This window comes from Rhamphochromis sp. 'chilingali', assembly GCF_963969265.1.
Source record: "Rhamphochromis sp. 'chilingali' genome assembly, chromosome: 7".
NCBI classification, from domain to species: domain Eukaryota; kingdom Metazoa; phylum Chordata; class Actinopteri; order Cichliformes; family Cichlidae; genus Rhamphochromis; species Rhamphochromis sp. 'chilingali'.
In genome coordinates this window covers 12,049,989-12,070,795 of record NC_137934.1, presented here as the reverse complement: position 1 = coordinate 12,070,795, position 20,807 = coordinate 12,049,989, and the positions used below count along the sequence as shown (strand labels likewise).

Here is a 20,807-nt window from a genome sequence, read left to right as displayed (position 1 = left end):
CCACAGCCACCCTGGGGCGCACTGACAGAGGCGAGGCTGCCGGACACTGGCTGCAGGACACTCATTATTATTATGGAACTGACTAAATCCTCAATATAATAATAAAATAATTTTACTTTATTTTATATATAAAATCAATGTAAAAGACAAAAAGAAAACAGTCTTGCTGGATCAAATTTCACATTTTTAAGATGTTTTCCAGTCAATGAATGTAGTCAGAAACGATAAAATGCTGTTGCACATCCAGACCGGCAGGTGGCACTGTGCTTCTCTCCTGCAGTCAGCCCATCGAAGATCGTGTATAATAACGGCTAAGATGATGATGGCTTACTTAAGTGTTGACTGACAATAACCACAACCAACTAAGCTACTCGCTTCAGTCTCTTTCCTCGTGTACGTAGCGGCAGAGTGAGACCTCAGTGAATTTATTTTAATCTTTGAAAAGTGTCGCCTTATTCCGCTCGGCAGGAAATTCCTCCGCAGTAATGGATCCCAAACACGGGGCGAACGTCTGCTGAAGACGGGTCACAGTGTTTATGAGAGTACAGCAACCTGCAGCAGCGTCGGTCTCGTAGAAGTAAACCGGTCTGGTGGAAGGTTGGAGTTGTAATGACTTATCGATCATTTATAGATAACTGACAGCGGGTTTGTCTCCTTTAATGAGTTGCACAGTGATAAATTACTGTTGCAGTGCAGGCAGCAGGAAGACATGGCCTTTCCTCCCCCCTTGCATCTGCGACAACTTGTGCATCGATGCGAATCTTGCAGGTTTCTTATCTAACGTGTTGTCGCTCATGCGTCCATCTCTCACAGGCAGGAATGCGACTCCCTCACGGCTGAGTTCAAGATGAGAGAGTGGTGGATTCATGTGGGTTTGATCTGCATCCCTTTGGTGGCCGTGTACCTGCACATCCCGCCCCCTCAGCTGTCCACTGCGCTGCAGAAGTGGCACAGTGCTGGGAAGGTCTTCCACTTCAGAGGCTGGAAAATCTTCTACAGAGGTAACACGTCAGTCTTAGTGCTATCATAACATGCCAGTCAAGCACAAATATGTCTTTGATCTGTGGTCTCTTCTCAGACTCTCTCGGTGCTTTGGGGAGCTCAGATGTCATCATCCTACTCCATGGCTTCCCCACTTCCAGCTATGACTGGAGCAAGGTGCCCATCTCTCTGCACATGCCCAGTGGATAAACAAATGGAGAACTGTAAGGGTGTGTTTGGGACCCCCACCTATCCTTTCTTTTTCCCCCTCCTCTCATACAGATCTGGGATCCGCTCACACAACGATTCCATCGTGTGATTGCGCTGGACTTCCTCGGTTTTGGCTTCAGTGATAAACCGGTGGGTGAAAGCTAGATACAGAAAATCCATCATTATACATCGACTGATTAAAACGTGTCTAACATGTGTTTTTACTGTGCTGTAATGTACCAGCGGCCCCATAAGTACTCCATCTTCGAGCAGGCCAGTGTGGTTGAAGCCCTGGTGGCCCACTTGGGTCTGAGCAACCAGCGAGTGAATCTGGTGTCCCACGACTATGGAGACACCGTGGCCCTGGAGCTGCTGTACAGGTTGGTGGTGTTTTCATGCAGGCTGCCAAAACAGTGTAAACGGATAAACTGCTAACCTGCTGTGGTTTTTCCTCTGTCCTTCTTCCAAACTAGGAGTGACCAAAATCGCACAGGTCATCTGACTTTAAACAGCTTGTGTCTTTCCAATGGAGGTACAGTGCGCTCTGTTATCCTTGGCTTTAGTATAAACAGAAGCTGCAGCTCAGATTTTCTGTTTGTTTTACATTTAAACTGAATATGTTAAGCTTTTTACAAAATCTATCCATTCAATGCTCTTTGTTTTTCTGAAGTCGGGTCGTGGTGGCAGCAGACTCCTGAACCATACTTTCCAGTTACTTCTGGAGGATTTCGAGGTGTTCCCAGACCAGATGACATATATAATCTCTCTAATCTTCTAGATTTACCCCGGGTGTCCTCACAGTTGTCTGTGCCTGGAAAACCTCCAAAGGGAGGTTGCCAGGAGGCATCCATACCAGATGCCCAAACCACCTCAGCGGGCTCATTTTGCCACGCAAGAGCAGCGGCTCTACTCCAAGATCCGTCTGGGTATCTGAGCTCCTCAAACTGTCTGCAGGAGGAAACTAAGCTATTTGTATTCACGACCTTACTCTTTTGGTCATTACTCAGCCTTGGACCATCAGAGATAGACGGTCCAACACCCACAAGGACATGGACACGGCCCTCACTTTGGTTATACAAGGACCTGATGGCCCGTAGCAGTGGGCTCAGAACCCCTTACTGCTGCAGTACACCACACAGATGCCCACAGAGAACCTGGTCCTTACATAATTGACACTGGTGTCTTGTTTTGGTCCCTTTTTCATTGGTGACAGGAGCCTGGTTGTTGCAGTGGCCACAAATCCTCTGCAGGGAGCTTTTAGGTAGACCAGCCGAGTTGTTCTCCCTTGGTTTCCATATCTGTGCATTTCAGCCTTCAATCTGCGTCTTCCAGTCTTGGGCAGCATTTATGAGGGGAGCTTCCACCCTTACAGATTGTTTTGCTAGACACTGTCTTGGGTGGTTACGAGGGCAGACGAAAGCGAGAGCTGCCAGATTGATCGCCAGTTGATGTAGCTCCTGATATTTGAGCGTTAATAATGCACGTCATTCCAGATGTTGTTCCGACGTGAAAGTCACAAGCGCTGCTGACACTTTTCTTCCTGACAGGATTGTTCCCAGAAACGCACCACCCACGGCTGCTGCAGATGGTGAGTCACGATTGTTTGCTTCATCCTGCTTTTTCCAGCCCATGTTACTAAATAAGCTGAGGAGGATGGAGTGAAATTTAAGGGGAGCTGTTTGAGTGGTAAACTTATCCTAGAGACATTTCTGTCCTTGTTTCTGTCCTCCAAAAGCTTCTGAAGGACTCGAGTTTTCTGGCTCCGATTCTGACGCGCCTCACTAACTTTGTGATCTTTCAAAAAGGGTAAGAGAGCCTGAGCCCTTTAGCACCAGAGTTAAAGCTGGAGCCCTGCATTAGGACATTACATAATTGGATAATGGACTTTGATTCGTTTCCTCACCGGCAGGATAGGAGAGGTGTTCGGCCCATACACGCAGCCCACGGACGCTGAGTTTTGGGACATGTGGACGGGGTTACGCTACAATGATGGCAACTTAGTTTTGGACAGGTGCGTGTGCCTGTTTGGTCTTTTGGCCTTTGTAACCTGCTCGCTCGCTTCTAACTTTGCCGCTCTGTCTCCGCAGTATTCTGCAATACATCAACCAGAGACTGAAACACAGAGAGCGCTGGGTGGGAGTGCTCACTTCCACGTATGTCCCACGTAAGTTCACTGTTGCGTCACATATCCCAATGTGTGTGTGTGTGTGTGTGTGTGTGTGTGTGTGTGTGTGTGTGTGTGTGTGTGTGTGTTAATAAATCAGAGGGCAGCTTTTGTATGGGCCAAACAATTTCTTACGGTGTCAGCAGCCTCAGGCAGAGAGCTGCTGATGCTAAGCTGCTTAGTCCATCTGTGATTGGAAGCTCAGTGCGTGTGTGTGGCATAGAGCTCATGAGAAATGCAACATCTTGGGAGAAATAATTCCAGTATATGCCTTTTAATTTAATCCCACTCGTCCTGTACCGCTCCTCCATTTCTCAGTGTTCCTCTTTCCATTTTTTTCCCCTCGCTCACCGTCTTCCTTGTGTGTTTCAGTGCACATGATCTACGGACCCCTGGACCCCGTCAACCCCCACCCCCAGTTCATCCGTCTTTACCAGTGAGTGCTCCTTCATCTGTTTCTTTAACCCCCACACCCGACAATCCAGATTATCCATAATGCCCCCTAAACTGGGGTAACCTTAAATGTGCTGAGTTTCCAAACTGCTTTGACAGATAAAAAGCAGAGCACCTAGCAGGTGATCCATCTGGGAATGTCATTTACCTCAGTGCACCTTGCAGTTGGGGCTGCGAAAGTTTGCAGGACATTATGTTAAAGAAGGAAGAAAACCATGTGCTGGTGACATTTAGGCAGCACAGCAGATTAGGGAGTAGCTTCGGTTGCCTTGAAGGCTGAGGCTGAGAATGGCTCTATTAATGTTTTAGTTTCTCACCCAAAAGTTAGAAAAATGTGCTAGATTTATTCCCTCATCAGAGCTGAGGATCAGTCACAAATGACTAGCTTTAAAGCTCTGTCTTTGTGTCCTTTGTGGCATGTTTTATTGAAACAGTCCATGTTTTTTCCATTTCCTCAGGAAGCTGGTCCAGAAGTCAACAGTCACAATTTTGGACGAGCACATCAGTCACTACCCTCAGCTGGAAGATCCCACTGGCTTCTTAAATGCATATTTCAATTTTATTCACTCTTTCTGAAAGGAAACCAAATGCAACTGATTGTAGAACTATCGGATTATGTGTCGTACCAAATTGAAAGACGCACACGTGGTGCAACGAGCGATCGTGATGATTGTACCCAGATGAAATGCTGCATCGGCCTTGCGATTTAAGCAAAGCTAATTTACCAGCACCAATCCCTGAAATGTTCATTACTACCATGGAAAATGGGAAATGCAAGCTAAAAATGATTGTATTTAAATAGGTGGAGGTGACTGAGGGAGCACGGTAATGTCAAGTAATTTGAACTGGTGTTGGGGTGTGTCATCATTGAGTTTATTTGCGGGACACTCTTGATTCCTTCCAGTTTGTGTTGTCTGTCCTGCTATCAGCTGTGATGAATTTTTATATAATTTTCTATATTTCTCTCGATGTCAGCAAGTAAATGTCAATTTTTCTTCAAATAAAACTAGTTTTCTAAAAAAAAAAAAAATTTCTTGATTTCCAACTGGAATAAATTAAGCAGCCAGAACTTGGACAGTCATGATTTATTGTAGTTTTGACAGATAACAAAACATGAGGACCAGCAGAAAATATAAAGAAACAGCGAGAGAACACTTTTTAGTTTATACACTAGAAGTAATAAAACATTCATGAAATAGAATTTCAGATCTGTGAAGAACTAAGTGACGTTTCAGGTGGTTGAACAGGGATGAAAGGTCTTCTAGTCGCGTTGGCACAAAGCTGTATGACGACCATTTTAACCCACCGAAGCCAAGATGACATCGACGACGTTCTCGTCTCCGCTACGAACCGTCACCTGCATGGTGACGCCGTCGGCCAGCGCGAGCCGAGCCCGAACCAGCACGTCGTGACCGCCGCGAAACACACCTTAGAGTGAGAGTGGAAAAGTTTTTACTCACAACATATACACATATTTACAGTATTTCTGTGAAGGTTCTCAGTCATCCAGGTCATCGTAGTCAAAGGAGCTTTGAAAGAAAAGTGTCTGGACTTCTTTAGGTTGCTTGAAGATGTTTCACCTCTCATCCGAGAAGCTTCTTCAGTTCTAAGGTCAAATGGTGGAGAGTCCCAGATTTAAACCCAGTGGGAGTTTCCCCCCACAGAGGGACAAAAGGACCCCCTGATGATCCTCTAATCGCCTGAGCCAAGGTGTGAAAGCGGGTGTGGGTCCCAATCAGCCAGGGTTTCGGGTGAGCTCATTGTGAAACCTGGCCCCCACCTTATATGTGATTTCCTGAGATCGGATGGCCCAGGATGTGAGTGGGTGTTAAGGCGTCTAGGAAGGGATCTCAAAACTGGATTATAGATGAAGAAGCTGAAGAAGCTTCTCGGATGAGAGGTGAAACGTCTTCAAGCAACTCAAAGAAATTTACAGTATTAATATTTTATAGATCAAGTTGAAGTTAAACTTGCATACAGTTATCAATATCCTGATATCAGACACTCACCAGCAAGGAAGAGGACGTGTGAGTTCTTATTTTCAGGAACTTTGTCGGAGCGCTCACATGGCTGCATTCCCAGGAAGTTGATAATGTTACCCACCGCCTCTGCACACAAAAACACAAAAAAGTTTCACGACAGTGGTTTAGGTCAGTTTATCCTATACATGCTAACTAAATAAAGGTTATATTACAAAATTAGCTTCTAATTGTCCGTACCATCCAGAGTTCGTACAGATGCCAGGGCAAAAGTTTCTTCCTTCTCAAATTCGTCTCCTACTTCTTCCCACGCTGCTCCGAAATTTGGTTTCAGAACCTTCTGGATGTGGTCTGCAACCGTTACCTCTAGATCCTCCAACTAAAGACAGTCGCCCAAAACAAAGGAAGAGGTTTAGTTTGATGCTAAAACATGTTAACCGCCAACGCTACCCGTCCGCCTCCTCGTACACACCTATGGTATCAATTTCAAAACCCTCGTTCACGATTTTCAGAAAACCTGACCCCTTACCTTCACCTTGAGATCGAGGTCACTGAGATTTAAACTTGTCCAAGATTTTTAGTAGATACACCTGTGGTATCGATTTGAAGCTGCCTCATTTTTGCGTTAATGCATTCACACGTCAGGCAGCAGGATAATAAAAATACTCCTGCCTTTTTACAGCTGAAGGGCAAATATAAATAAAGTCACACATTTTCTATTACATACCACATATTCATCATCATAACCGTCATCGTCAGGCTCTCCTGTGTTGGGGTCGCAGTCCCTCACCAGGTACTTCATAGTACAGCTGAACGTACAAGACACTGCGAACAGACAGGAAGCATAAATCACCCAAACTTGGCATTTAAGCAGCTTAAACACTGGTGATGTCTGAATGTTCGTACCAGCTGTGGGGTCGTCATCGGGAAGCCGGATCAAAGTGTAACAAGAACCAGGCTGACTGTATGGGAGGCTTGGGGCAGGGACACAGTGTACGACCTCATAGGCCTCCGAGGGCTCCATCTGCACCACCACCTAGAAGAAAGAATCAAACATATTCACACGTTTCATATGCTGATATGTTTAAAAATATTATTAAACTTCAGGTAGTTGTGAAACAAAACTGCGGTACCTTCTGCAGCAGCTGGTCGTTTAGAGTGTTCGTGCAGTCGAACTGGAACACCATGTGTCCGGCGAACGTGTGTTTGATGCAGCGCACCACGTATTCAGTCTCAGCCTCCGTCAGCTGCACCGGCTCCGAAGACTTGAACAGCGGGCCGAGACCCTGGAATTCTGGGATGGCCGCAAGTTGTTCTGGCAATGATGTGAACAAAAACAGATGTAAGACGAAGCAGGGATTTTATCAGCTACATCGAAATGACCACAAAGGTGAACGCACATCTCCGATCATCGCAAAACAACAGATGCTGTTCATTTACCCTGATAAATGTCCTGGCGTGATGGGGCCAGCTTTTCTGGAAGCTTGCTTGTAGCGACTGGGGCGATTTCTGAGCGGACAAATAAAATTGTTCTTAAAGATCTGATTCCTGAACGTGACAGTTTCTCGGTTACTAAAAAAATAAACAAATCCCTGTGGTCGTACCCGTTTTCTGCTCTGTGATTGGAGCAGTGGCCAGAGGGACTGTCTTCATATCAAAAGGTTTCTCTGAGGGCTCCAAGGTGTACTGGTGGAGGGACTTCTCCAAACCAGGAATGGAAACAGAAAGTCCTGAAACACACATACAAGGAGACTCAGCACATCACCTGCTGAGTGCTTGACAAACAAACTGCCTTGACGGCTCTTTTATTTTGAAAACCAACTGCAATTTACCATTAAAGATGTAGGCAGCATTCAGAGCCTTCTGCTTCTGCTGGAGCACGTTCATGTAGAAAGTAGCTCTGTCGCGCACCTCATCATCACTGTCCATCATACACCTGTGCAAACAGAGCTGTGTTAAAAATTATACCGCACTGACACACAAAGAGTTTATCCACTGTGTACTTTCAAAAGTGCACACACGCGCACACACATACACTCAAACAAAACCAATGAATACCTCTGCAAAAGAACCAGGACACTTGGCAGCAGATCATCATTCTGAGCTCCAAATTTAGCCAAAGCGCTGACAGCAGCTAAAAGTGGAGCATGACACAAACAAATGTTTTATCTCGTTAGTAAATAGCCTAAAAAAAAAATTGGAAGAAAATTAACTAAAGCTGCCAAAATAAGAAGTATCAGCCTCTGCCTATGGATGTTACAGATTTAAGGTCAAACTTCTGGGGTGCATGCTCTCCTACTCGTCTCACCTGCACGGACAGCCTCGCTCTCCAGCACCACTCGGTTGAAAATAAAGCGAATGTACTTGGAGGGCTGCGGGGTGCGTGGACCCTCTTTACCCATCAGGTGCAGGATCTTTGTGGCAAGCACAGTGTGCTCGCAGTCCTCGATAAACTCGCACAGATGGGCCAAGCCCGTCTCTTTGCTCTCAGGGTTCTCCTCGATGATGCTGATGATGCAGTCCACGATGGCCCGCTTGTACTCAAATCCACCCTGCAGGGAGAGAAGAGGTTTACAAAAAAATATTATTACAGTGACTCATTGTAGTATGCAGATTCTATATCTGTTATAAAAAAAACAAACACACAAGAAAACTCAAAAAGTCAAATGCCCAATGTAGACAATACACTTTTATATGACTTACATCATCTCTGAGCATGTTGGACAAGAAGTTCATCATGACGCTGTGCTTCCTGGGATACTTCTGGCAGAGAGCACTGATGGCCTGCACCACAACCACCTGAAATAAAAACACACATTTAGGACATCAGAAATCAGAACAAAGGTAATGGGATTTGTTTTTAAGTAGGAGCAAAGCACTAAAACTCATTTTAAAAATTGATCTTTTTTCTCCCAAAAGAAGCTAATATCCAGTTGTAATACCACAATGACACTTTTCATCTACAACCTGCATGTTTTCATGGCTGGTTTCCATAATATTGCGATTTTTTGTGTGGCAATATTATATCGATACAGGGACACCAAATATCGATGTGTTATTTTAGAAAACGCAAACGCAAATTCAGTACTATAAAATCAACTGCTTATTTACTCCACCTGATGGTGCTGTTCAGGTTTTTTCTAGTGACCTTCAGCGTAGAGGAAGAAGTTGATAAAGACAGCGATATTGGAAAAAGAAATCAACAAAGCACAGCGAAAATTTAACCCAAAGGTATGAGCTTATTTTGGATTTCCTAACCAGGACAGGACAAAGGGCACTGATGGCATTTAACCCTTTAAGACCTACCATAGAACCAAGTCCGCCAGAGCTTATATTATATGTTTACATGTTGCAGAGCCATTTTTGGGAGCATTTCAAGTTGCTATACATCAATACAACCATTACAGCCTAAATTTTAATAATATGCATGCATTAAGTGCATAGTAATGACATAAATTGCAAAAAGTGCAATAAACTACAAAAAAATTGAAAATCGTTTTTGTTTTTTTAACATATATTTCTAATTAGAGAAATTTAAGAGGCTTATCCCTCAAAACTGTAAATACAAAAAAGTTGCACAAAATAGTTTCCCACCACACAAAATTTATTTTGAGTGTCTTCATAGTTTTATTTTTGAAATACACCAATTTCTATACACTGCAGGAAAAACAAAAATAAATATTATAGTGCAAATTTGCAAAAAAGCAGCATATGCATCAAAATAAACTATTTCCAGCAGTGCAATTTGAGTCCTAAGCATCCCAGAAACGACACAGAAAGTCATAAAGTCAAACATAACTTTTAAAAACACCAGTATAGGCTCATGAGGCCTTGATGGTAAAAAACTACATTTCCGCGAAAATGACGTCACTTCCGGTTTCGGGCAGGTCATGGCGGACATGCGACAGTTCGTGCTGATGGACGTAGGAAGTGTTACAAACAGCTGATCGGATCGGCAAAGCGTGTTTCTGGAATATTATGGTTTTGTTGCTGCAAGTGCTTTTTAATGCAGTTTTTGCAAAGCTATATGTGGAAGGAAACTGTGACTTAGGACAAGCTGATGGCATAAAGATGTAAGTACAACTCCTCCGGTTTCATATGCAAAATAAATTACTGCGTTAGCTCATGTGGTTGCAGTGCTACCGGGATTTAAAAATAGCTACGCAAAACGGAGCGTGCCCGCTCTGACCGGTTTTAAAGGGTTAAAAGCACCAGACAGCAATAACATTTTCTGGAACTGCTACAAACACGAGGGGTCGTCTCATCTGCCACCATCCTGCGACAACATTAGCAAGGAATGGCTAGCAGAAACAATATATCCCAATATAACTTATATATACTCAGCATATTGCAGTTGTTTAAAATTGCAATAATATTGTATAGTGATTAAGCCATTGAGAAAATATTGTAGAACTTTGTGCCTGAGAATATTTATGTGCATTATTTAAAACAAAAGCGCCTGACCTTGAACTCATCTGAGATCTCTGAGACAAAAGAGGAGATCTGCTTCATGAGCCGATCCACGCTGCTCTCACTGCCAGTCTTCAGAAGAGTGGTGATGGCTAGCGTGGCAATGCTGCGGTTAGAATCGGTGATCAGGTTCTCAAGGTCCAGGTTGCACGCAGTCACGGCTGATGGATGCTTCATGGCCACCTAGTGGACACAAAGGAAATATTATATTAATGTAGTTATACTACATCCAGAGTTATGTTTTTAATTGTAATAGGTTATTTTTATGTTGCTGTGATTAAACAACTCATGGCTGTTTATGCATCAGTGTTTGATACTTAAACCTTAAAAAACAAGCCATATTTTGCAGGAAGGGAGTGTGCAGCTGTACCTTATTGAGGGTCCTGACAGCAGCGTATCTTAATGCAGCTTTAGGAGAGCTGCAGAAGAGCTGCAACACTGCAGGAAGATATACATTTAAAATGAGATTGATGCAGTAAGACAAAAATTGCTCATTTACAATATAAACTTTTTAGCACATTTATGAATAATATGTGAGTAAACTAGTAACCTGACACAGCAGGGGCCAGCTCCCTGGCAGTGCAGTTGGGCATATGGACAATAGCAGAAGCAGCCTCATACACCACCATCTCATTCTTGTTCCTCAGGCAGCTCTCGATGAAGTCAAACAAGGGGCTGTCATGACTGTAAATACGAGGATAAAACCCATGTCAACATGACATCAAGACTGAAATTTAGTATGCCCACATATCTTTTGTGTATCAAACTGCTGCTGGTCTACTCACCCTCCCTCTGTCTCGTCCAGCAGTTTACTTGCAATCCGGATGAGCATGCAGTAGGCAAAGGGAGACTTAAGACCAGACTTGGTGAACTTGTTGAGCATCTTGGTCACAGCGAGGCGGTCATTCTTCCTGAGGTGATACAACAGGCCCAGGGCGTGGTACTAGAGAACAGGACACAAATAAGCAGCCACTTTAAACTAATTTCTATTCAGGAATAATATTCACTATTCTCAATATTAACCAAATGAAGCAAACCGCACTAGAAAACATTAATTCTGTAGTTTTTCTTCTGTTCCTACCCACCTGAACCATGATGTTGTCACTGGAAGCAGCCTCCTGGGCTTCATTCACCCAGCGCTTCACCACATCATAGCTCATCTTCACCATGTGCTGAAGAATTGAAGTGGAAAGAACATTATAGTCCACCATGAAGGAAGTGAATAACAAACTTTTAATTGTGTAGAAATGTCAGAAAAATCTCAAAAGAGATTTTTTCTGAGAATAACACTGAAAGAAAAAAAAATGAGCCCAATTCATACCAGCGAGGAGACCAAAGCTGAACTGGACACACTGGGAACCTTGTCAACAATAGCCTGCTTCATGTATCTCTCAATAGCCTGCAGCATGGTCGTCTGTGGGAAAGACCGAAAAATTAAAAGATGCTTCAGTTTCTTACCTTAAAAACATGACATTAATAAGAAAAGACAAAAGCAATTTCCTCTTCTGAACAGAAATTAAGCAGCACTCACATCTGTAATCCTGCAGAGAGCTCTAATGGCAGGTCCTCTGTATACATCCTCCTTCCCAGTCATGTCTTTGGTCAAGCTATAAAATACCAGGCAAGAAATAAATAAAGACACTAGAATGCCAAAAGAAAAAGCACACTATTGCAAAAATCATAATTTTCTTTGCAAACAACTTTAAGATATTGTTCTCATCAGACTTTATACCATCAAATATTCCATTTTGCTAGTAATAATGGTTAAGAGGTGCACTGCTAGTACAACTATAAAACTGGTGTGCAAATACTTTTTGCTTATTTTTACTCTTCTGTTTTATTTGAGAAATAAGAAATCAGTATGTACATAAATGTATACATAAAAGCTAGGGGTGCAACGATACACAAAATTCACGGTTCGGTTCGATACTTTGGTGTCACGGTTCAATATTTTTTCGATACAAAAAAATGTTCATGCCTTCTTAATTTGTCATTTATTAAAATTATAAATATATATTTTAACTCAAAAGTACAGTTTTTAAATTTAACCCTAACCCTTGTGCGTGTTTTTTATTTTGACAGCGAATGCGCACCTGCGGACCACTTATGTGCAGCCCTGGTTATTTAGCTCGTCATATTGCAGCCACAGAAATTCTTTTGTCCATGAAACCATAAAGCTGCACTTTCTTTTTGCCTTATAGTCTGATTTGTCATAACTTCTCCGTTTTGTGGTAAGCTTTTCTTTGGCTGTCACTTCTTCACCCTGACCTGTCTTATTTGGCTCAGCAGAACTAAAATATATATCTGTCTGTGAAGGTTCTCAGTCATCCAGGTCATCATAGTCAAATATAAATCCTGCTGCTTTTACACACGCACCATAAGCTCAGCGATTCTCTGCGCGATCAACCTCTCACATGTTTAAGCTTGCTGCGGGAGATTTCACTTGTCATTAGGGCTGCTCGATTATGGAAAAAATGATAATCACGATTATTTTCACTGAAACTGAGATCACGATTATTTGACGATATTTATTTCGTCCGCCAGAGCTTTTTTTTTTTTTACATGCTGTAGTGCCATTTGTGGGAGCATTTCACGTTGCTATACATCAATACAACTGTTATAGCCCATATTTTAAAAATGTGTATGTATTAAGTCCATAGTAACTACATTAATTGCAAAAAAGTGCAATAAACTACAAAAAAAATTGAAAATCGTTTTTGTTTTGTTTTTTTACATATATTTCTACTTGGAGAAATTTAAGAGGTTTATCCCTCAAAGCTTTAAATACAAAAAAGTTGCAAAAAATAGTTTACAACAACAGGAAATTTATTTTGAGTGTCTTCATAGTTTTTTTTTTGGAGATACAGCAATTTTTATATACTGCAGGAAAAACAAAAAAACAATCCTATAATGCAAATTTGCAAAGAATGTGCATGTGCATCAAAATAAACTATTTCCAGCAGTGCAATTCGAGTTCTAAGGCCTACAAGTAAAAAACTACATTTTCCGCGAAAATGACGTCACTTGCGATAGTTCGCGTTGACGTCTTTTTCAATGTGGGAAGTGTTAAGAACAGCTGATCGGATCGGCAAAGCTGTTTCTGGAATATTATGTTTTTGTTCCTGCAAGCGCTTTTTATGCAATTTTTGCAAAGCTATATGTGGAAGGAAACCGTGACCTAGGACAAGCTGATGGCATAAGATGTAAGTACAACTCCTCCGATTTCATATGGAAAAAAAATTATTGTGCTAGCTTAGCGGTTCAGGTTCTACAGGGATTTAAAAATAGTTATACAAAACGAGGATGCTGCTCTGACCGGCTTTAAAGGTTTAACAATAACAATGTATTGAATAATGACTTTAAAAAATAATATAAAATAGTGTGCAAATACTGATAACAGTGCAAATGTTTGCAATATAAGAAATAAATGAAAAATGTGAACTTTGCAGTGTTGCTCTGTGGTGCAGCTACGACACCATAGCAAAGTTTACACACTGTGTCTACTTGATCCACGTCTGACTCCGCGAACCCATAATGTTTCCACACCACTGAAGTTTTTTTTCTTTACCTCTCTTTTCAACCAACGGCAGTCACTCTCCTCTCCAAATAACTTCTGCTTAGCTTTCCGAGCTTCCCTCGGGTCCTCTTAATTGTTGTGACGCGTGTTCGAAATGCAGAGCAGTGCGCTTGATTTGCCACACGGAGCAGCGCGAGAGTAAAGCATGAGGGAGGGGCTAATAATCGGCTCAGTCATTTTTAATGATCGTTGAAAGCCCAGATCGTAATCGTGATTAAAATTCGATTAATTGAGCAGCCCTACTTGTCATGTTTGCATAGTAAGCTAACGATTAATAAGACGATGTCAGAGGAATTGGTGCGCAAATTATCATCACTCACAGATCAGTGCTGTCGCTCTCTATACACAGTTCACACGATTGCAAAGTGAAAGCAAAAAAACAAGCGCAAATTCAAACGCGATTTCAATATTTCACATATTGACAGTGGCTCACCGATGCCAATGACATAATTACCCAGCTACATTTCTGAAAGAATGCAAAAGCATTGACACATATTTTTCTTCCTACAATAGCCCAACGGGCAGGGAAGAGATAGATTTTGGTAGCCCGACTGAAAAAATCGCTAGCCCCAGGACGTCGGGCTAGCGATATTGCGAGCCCTGTATCTGATTGAGGAATCACTCATCTTTGGAAAAGAGAGTTTATTACAGAGAAATGGCTCTTTCCAAAATAAAAGCTATACTATCCGCTTCTTCTGGGCTATATTCTCAGCAGCATAAGGAGACTCATGTGCTAACAGCTGTCTAAATGACTCGGCTAAAGTTAGTAGCATGCTTGTTGTTTTTGTCTTTGCACTAGGATGATGTCGGCGTAAATGTGCAGTCATATTCGTTGTGTTCCCACTAGTGCTTTCAGGTTAATCTCGTTGAAATGACCTTAACGCCACAACACGGCAAATCTCCGTTAACGAGCTACCGCCGATCGCCCCGTGCGTGGGGCTAGACGGCCAACACGTTAACGAGCTAACTGCGCTAACACACTAGTTCCCACCAATGTAATTAAGCATTGCATGGCACATCCAACATACTGTTTTACTTTAGTCCATGACTCGCTTACCTTCAGGGTCATACGTCACATGAAAACCAAAATAATTCCAAACACCACATCTGAATGAGGGTGGGGGAGGTGCCCTGCGCTCTTCCTCCTGACTATGCTGTCTGTGTTGAGCGCTCAGTGGATCTGCGCTCGACAGTGCAGCCTAGGCGGAGTAGTCGAACGCAGATTCACTGAGCGCTCAACACAGACAGCATCGTCAGAAGGAAAGTTGATAAAATAAATTACAAATGTTGTATTGTTCGATACATATGCGTACCGAACCGAAAGCACTGTATCGAACGGTTCAATATCGATACGAATATCGTTGCACCCCTAATAAAAGCCATTTAATGAACAAACCTGCTAGTGACGATGATGACATCCTCAGAGATGTTGGCCATCTCTTTGATAGTTAGATAGCACATCCTCCTCAAAGTTTGCTAGAAGAGAAATAGCATAAACCTGAATTAATTAAAAAGAAATGCTTAGCCAGTTAATTAGAGATCAAATGAATAGGGGACCTCTTACATCATTGGACTGAAAGAGCCTGGTCATTGCAAAGAAAGCCTCAGTGGCCTCTGTGGTCCCAAAATGCTCCCCCTGTGTGAACAAAGATATGAGAATGAGAGAAGATGGTGTCATGAACTCAAAGCCATACAGACAGCATAGTTTGTCTACCTTTTTTTTTTTTTTTTTTTACCTGGTTGAGGAGATAGATAATCTTGGTGAGAATGTGGAGGCATCTTCTTGGATTAATGGGAGTCTCATTGAAGATGCGAGCCTGTAAACAAAAAACACACTTTTTATTTCAGTACACTGAATATTCTTTTCTTTGGTCCGTTTTTTTTTCTTTGTTTATTGTGAGCGAGGAACACGTTTTCAACAGCACTGATCTTAGGCTTTACCTCCTGCAAGACCGCACTCTTCTCCAGGTGCTGGAAAGGGTTTGAGCCACTTCCTAATGAGTTGAAATAGTTGTGTTAGAAAAATAATCCATTAAAACTTTACTGAACCTTATTCAAAGCAAACACATATATGAAGGGGTAGAGAAGAAATGGGCAATGAGAAACCAATAAGATAGAATCAATCCTGCTTTATATTAATTTGATCTTCTTATTAGCGTATGTTAGCTTGTGGATATCTGCAAATATCCAAACAGTCTTCCTTAACGTCAACAGAAACTGGTACAACTTCCACTCATATAAATTGGACTTGGGAGAGAAATGACAACATCCAGCTGACGATGCTAATACGGTCGGCTAACGCTGAACTACAGAAAACCGATGTTTTAGTAGCTGTGGATTTAAATGCAACGTCAACTCAGTTTTTGACACTCTCTTTAAACCATTATCTTAATCATACGTTTGTTTGCAAACCACATTTATCGCTCAAGGTAGCTGACAGGTAGCGTAGGTTTACCTAGCTAGTGAGCTAACAGGCTAGCACCGCTTTAGCTTCCACAACATAAAGTCCAATCAAGACTATTCAACGGTAACAACCGTTTAAAATTACAATTCTGCAGTCTTACCAGACTCCTCGTCTTTCTTATCAAATTTTTTAATCATTTTGAAAGCGCGAAGCTGACAGATGAGGCCAAAAGCAGCTCTCAATCTCGCAACAGATGAGAAGCTACTTCCACGTAGCCGAAGTGAAAACTGACGTCCGGTGGCAACGTCCACGTCGACGGAAGACACGTCAGAATATTTCCGCGTAAGGAGCGGCAGGGGGCGCTTCTGACACATCCTGACGGTTACTCGAATTAAAAAGTCCCACGAAAACAACAATCCATGCATAATAATCCTTGTCCCAACCAAATTGCATTTAATGTATAATAATAAAAATAAGGTATAAACAAGTAAATCCAATTTTTGTTTTGATTTTGTTAACACATTTGTCTCTTGTCTCTTAAGTGATTATAAACCAATTTATTAAACATCACCGTTAAAAAACAGTAATTATTCACTGCAGGCTTTGTGCCATGACATTTGTGGAAAACCTATTTAGCTGACACAACTTGTAGACCAAAGGCCCTTTTTCAGTCCTTTTTCACATTTTGTATTTCCACAGTCTTTTCTAAGTAGATTGAGTGAGTTACTCTAACCAATGCAACCCTATAGCTATATTACCTAAAGAAAAGAAATTCATTTCAAAATTGCCGTCCCCTATTTACACAACTACATCTACCATGAACTTTCACAAGGGTTTGATCTCCTGCCTTCATAATAGTTTGATTATTATATAAATAGTGTATTTGGGCAAAGATTTGAAAAATAAATATAATACTAATATTACAAAAAACCCAACAAAAATAAATAGATTTATTTAAAAAATTGACTATTGAAACGTCAGGCAAAGTAGTTTTCAAAAGTTGCTTGAATTGATATATATTAAGTATGAAGGTGACTAATTTATTTAACAGTATTTTTAGCTACTAGAGTATTGGTAACAGGGCTGAACCAGCTACAGCACAGAACAACTAAAATATGTCATGAAAAGTTTACCTTTGTTGCCTGAACTGAATAAACACAGCAAACACAAGCTCCTTGAAGATCAATCTCAAGCTAAGCAGCTACAAACAGCATATATCATAATCAGAATGTGACGATGAGGTGCTACTTCTGCGGGTATCTCAAGTGTCACAGTATAAAAAAAAACAACAACAAAAAAGTCATTAACGTGGTAAACCAAATTCTAATTTTAGTATGAAGTAGTCAAGAATTTAGAAGAAGGTGCTGAGGTACATCACAGTAGTCATATTTGATTTAGGAGGGTAATTGCACTTGGATAAAAAGGTGTTTTTTAATGTGTTTGTCCTTGTTTTAATTTACAGGTATGTCTACCAGAGGGCAACAGGTCAAAGAGCAAGTTTCCAGGGTGAGAACTGTTTTTTTTTTTACTGATTTTTCAGGTTCTTGGGTGGTATCTTACGTTTTCTATGCACGGTCAGTTATATTTTGTGCTGTTTATTAGCATCTGGACAGCCGTTATAACTGCTGCAGAGCATCATGCATACCACACTGTTCCACAGTACACCAGGATGCTTCTATAGTGATAGCGATAGAAGGTCACCACCACTTTCTAATCTATACAGTTCTTCTTCAGCGAGCTCGGGAAATGAAGGCACCACTGACCCTCCTTAACTGTAGTGTTGACAGACCAATAGGGGTCGCCACGGCAGATCATGTACCTTTCCTTCTCATTTGTTCACCTTTACTACATCTTCTTCTCTGCGGTCTCCGTGGCATCACTACTTGTACGCTTTGCATCTTCACTGTCACACCTGTCTCCTTCTCATTCACACACGTGTCCTGTTTTTTTTTCTCTCTCTTTAGGCTACCGACCGTCACAAACTAGAATGTAGCTTTCATAAATGACCACAAGAGGGCGACATTATTCTTTGTAAAGAATGGTTTTCTGGGGCAGGTGAATTCAAAATCCAGATATGCCAATTTCTTGTTTGTTTTTTGACACACGTATTGCCCAGCCACATTATTATTATTATCCATCACTGCTTATTGCAATCTCCCAACTTCAAAATCCTATCTATTTATAAATAGAAGACATAAAAGAATAGAAAGGTAGGGTGCCCTCTTGTGGTAAAGCCAAGCAATAGCAACACTAATTAAAGTTTATACCTTGAAAGTCTGTCCCTTAAGCATATGTTTGCACTGTAATGTATTACTTGCTGACAATATGAAGTGAAACATGAATATATCTATGATGAGACAAATTTGGGTGATAAAGTGTTTTCATGAAGGTGTGTGAGTCGGGCTTTAACTTTGTGAACAATGAAGTGGTGAAAAGATCTTTTCTAAGAATATATAATGAATCTCAGTGATATAGATATTGCATATAAAGAGGCAAATGTATGTCGTTACACCTGCTTTATTTGAGGAAAAATAATCCTTTATTTTGAGTATAAAAATAAGAGACATCTGATGAACACATACATTCCCATGCAATTGCATTTTACTGTATTTCATGACCTTGCAGATGATTTGTACAGTATTTTTTTTTTCTCAGTGTTGTTTTTCGGCCACATTCAAAGTTAAAAACTTGAATCTGAATTCATACTTTTTTTTAAACACGAAGCTTCTTAAATAAATAAATGAAGAATGAAAAAGAAAAAAACCCCACATATCCTGGAATTAAAAAAAACATTTCTCAGGACATCAAATTATTATTAGATTATGCAACAGTGCTGCATTTTTTTAATATTTATTTATATATTGCTGTAAGCAAAACCAGCTGCTTTGCTCATCGCGTCCAGTTATTTGAATTCATTGAGTCTGGGCAAAACAATCACATTAAACATTAATTTAACCGAAAAACCGAGGACGTGTTTTAGTCATTTTGTTTGTCTGCTATAACAAAGTACTTGAGAAAGTTTGTAATTTAATATAGGTGGATTATTCGCACGTACAATAAATGCATAAATAAACATATTTAATGAACTAAAAATAAATCAATCAATTACTTTTAAAAGAAGGCAGCAACAGCTAATTTATCCGCTCATATCTTCTGTAACATTTAACCTTGGTTTTAAAACATTTTTCAGTAGTTATCTACTTTTTCACAAGTTCCCTTTCCTACGAATATATATATATATATATATATATATATATATATATATATATATATATATATATATATATATATATATATATATATATATATATATATATATATATATATATATATATATAGTAAACGTGCCTTTGCTGTTGGAAATGGTCTCAGTGATTTGATCTGGAGAAAAGAAGGCGTGAGATTATTTCCTTTTACAGGCGAACAGCTGAATTTAAAGCCTGTGTATTATTAAACACGGCATCGTTCCCCCGGAGAAACAAATGGATGTTTACTTGGATGATAAGAGATGCTAATTTATTAGACTTTGAGAGGCCAACACTGGTCATGGCTGTCTGTTAAATGAAAGTTGTCCATGTTTCATTTCCTCCGTCCAATTTGCGCCAGCAGACGCGCGTTCTCCGCCGCCTTGGCTCGCAGGTTTTTGGCCTTGGCCACATCAAAGAGCACGTTCATGATGTTGGTCGGGACGTCCAGGGACAGGGTCAGTCTGCTCCTCCGGTCCCCTTTGTTGCTGTTGCGGAGCATCTGGCCCCTGAGCTTGGTCTGGCTCAAGAAGCGGTAGTTTGCGGGACTTGAAGTCCTTTTTTCCCGACTGGATTCAGCAGAGGAGAAAGAGGACGACGACGTGGAGGATGAGGAGGAGAGATACTCCGCGGACTGCATGAGGGACCCCCAGCCGTCCCCAGTGGAGTAACCAGGCTCAGTTTGGTCATTCCGGACCCCGAGTGCCAGCTGGTCGTCGCAGAGGAGGTCGGGGCGCGTCTGGTAGAGACGGAGGCACAGGCTGGAGGTCGGTGTGCACAGGACCGAGAACAGCAGCAGGGTCTTTAGGGACGACAGCATGCTGTGTCCTCTGGGACCAAAACAGGTGAAGAAAGCCAGAGAATATGAAGTTTTTCTCGCATCTAATCTTCAGCAACGCATGTCAGTGAATTTCATCTTCACTGAGATGCAAAAATAAACCTTACTAATATGCCCATTCTGCATATTAATAGTAAATATTAACAAGTACCCTAACAAATCTTGTTAAAATCTACTCTAAGAGTACAGGATTTAGTTTAAAGTCCGATGGATCACAAAAAGCCGGGATGTTTTTAATGTGAAGTTTAGCGCATAAAACTAAAAACAATATTTAATAAAGGTCACAAACGTGTGAGCAATAATGTTCGTGCAACTTACCACTCGTATCCTTTAGTTATAATAATACTTGTATTAAATATAGTTGGAGAGGTTAAGCAGCACTTATCCCCTCAAAGAAAGCGCAAAGAAGGCGAAATCCTCAAGTGAGGTTATTATGAGAAATCCCGATGAACCAACACTGTTTGCGGAGGTCAACAGTGCGCACAG

General features: G+C 41.3%; 3 protein-coding genes across 3 annotated transcripts; 1 reads left to right on the top strand and 2 right to left on the bottom strand.

Moving 5' to 3' along the window:
* Positions 1-301: 301 nt before the first annotated feature.
* On the top strand, positions 302-4,813 carry mest (mesoderm specific transcript). Its single transcript, XM_080886767.1, has 12 exons — positions 302-597; positions 814-1,001; positions 1,079-1,158; positions 1,264-1,341; positions 1,435-1,571; positions 1,665-1,723; positions 2,739-2,779; positions 2,927-2,997; positions 3,101-3,202; positions 3,279-3,355; positions 3,728-3,791; positions 4,267-4,813. The coding sequence occupies exons 2-12, from the start codon at positions 848-850 to the stop codon at positions 4,382-4,384; spliced, it is 981 nt and encodes a 326-aa protein (XP_080742893.1). The 5' UTR covers positions 302-597; positions 814-847; the 3' UTR covers positions 4,385-4,813.
* A 64-nt stretch (positions 4,814-4,877) lies between these two features.
* copg2 (COPI coat complex subunit gamma 2) lies at positions 4,878-16,549 on the bottom strand. Its single transcript, XM_080886766.1, has 24 exons — positions 16,399-16,549; positions 15,776-15,828; positions 15,571-15,651; positions 15,399-15,470; positions 15,231-15,310; positions 11,789-11,864; positions 11,579-11,671; positions 11,343-11,429; positions 11,043-11,200; positions 10,808-10,941; positions 10,628-10,695; positions 10,252-10,440; positions 8,491-8,586; positions 8,096-8,339; positions 7,846-7,921; positions 7,620-7,723; positions 7,392-7,517; positions 7,228-7,296; positions 6,921-7,102; positions 6,694-6,823; positions 6,515-6,612; positions 6,028-6,166; positions 5,818-5,916; positions 4,878-5,236 (listed from the first exon to the last, which is right to left on the bottom strand). The coding sequence occupies exons 1-24, from the start codon at positions 16,433-16,435 to the stop codon at positions 5,106-5,108; spliced, it is 2,622 nt and encodes an 873-aa protein (XP_080742892.1). The 5' UTR covers positions 16,436-16,549; the 3' UTR covers positions 4,878-5,105.
* A 3,077-nt stretch (positions 16,550-19,626) lies between these two features.
* Positions 19,627-20,807, bottom strand: ucn3l (urocortin 3, like). Its single transcript, XM_080886011.1, has 2 exons — positions 20,640-20,807; positions 19,627-20,313 (listed from the first exon to the last, which is right to left on the bottom strand). The coding sequence occupies exon 2, from the start codon at positions 20,301-20,303 to the stop codon at positions 19,818-19,820; it is 486 nt and encodes a 161-aa protein (XP_080742137.1). The 5' UTR covers positions 20,304-20,313; positions 20,640-20,807; the 3' UTR covers positions 19,627-19,817.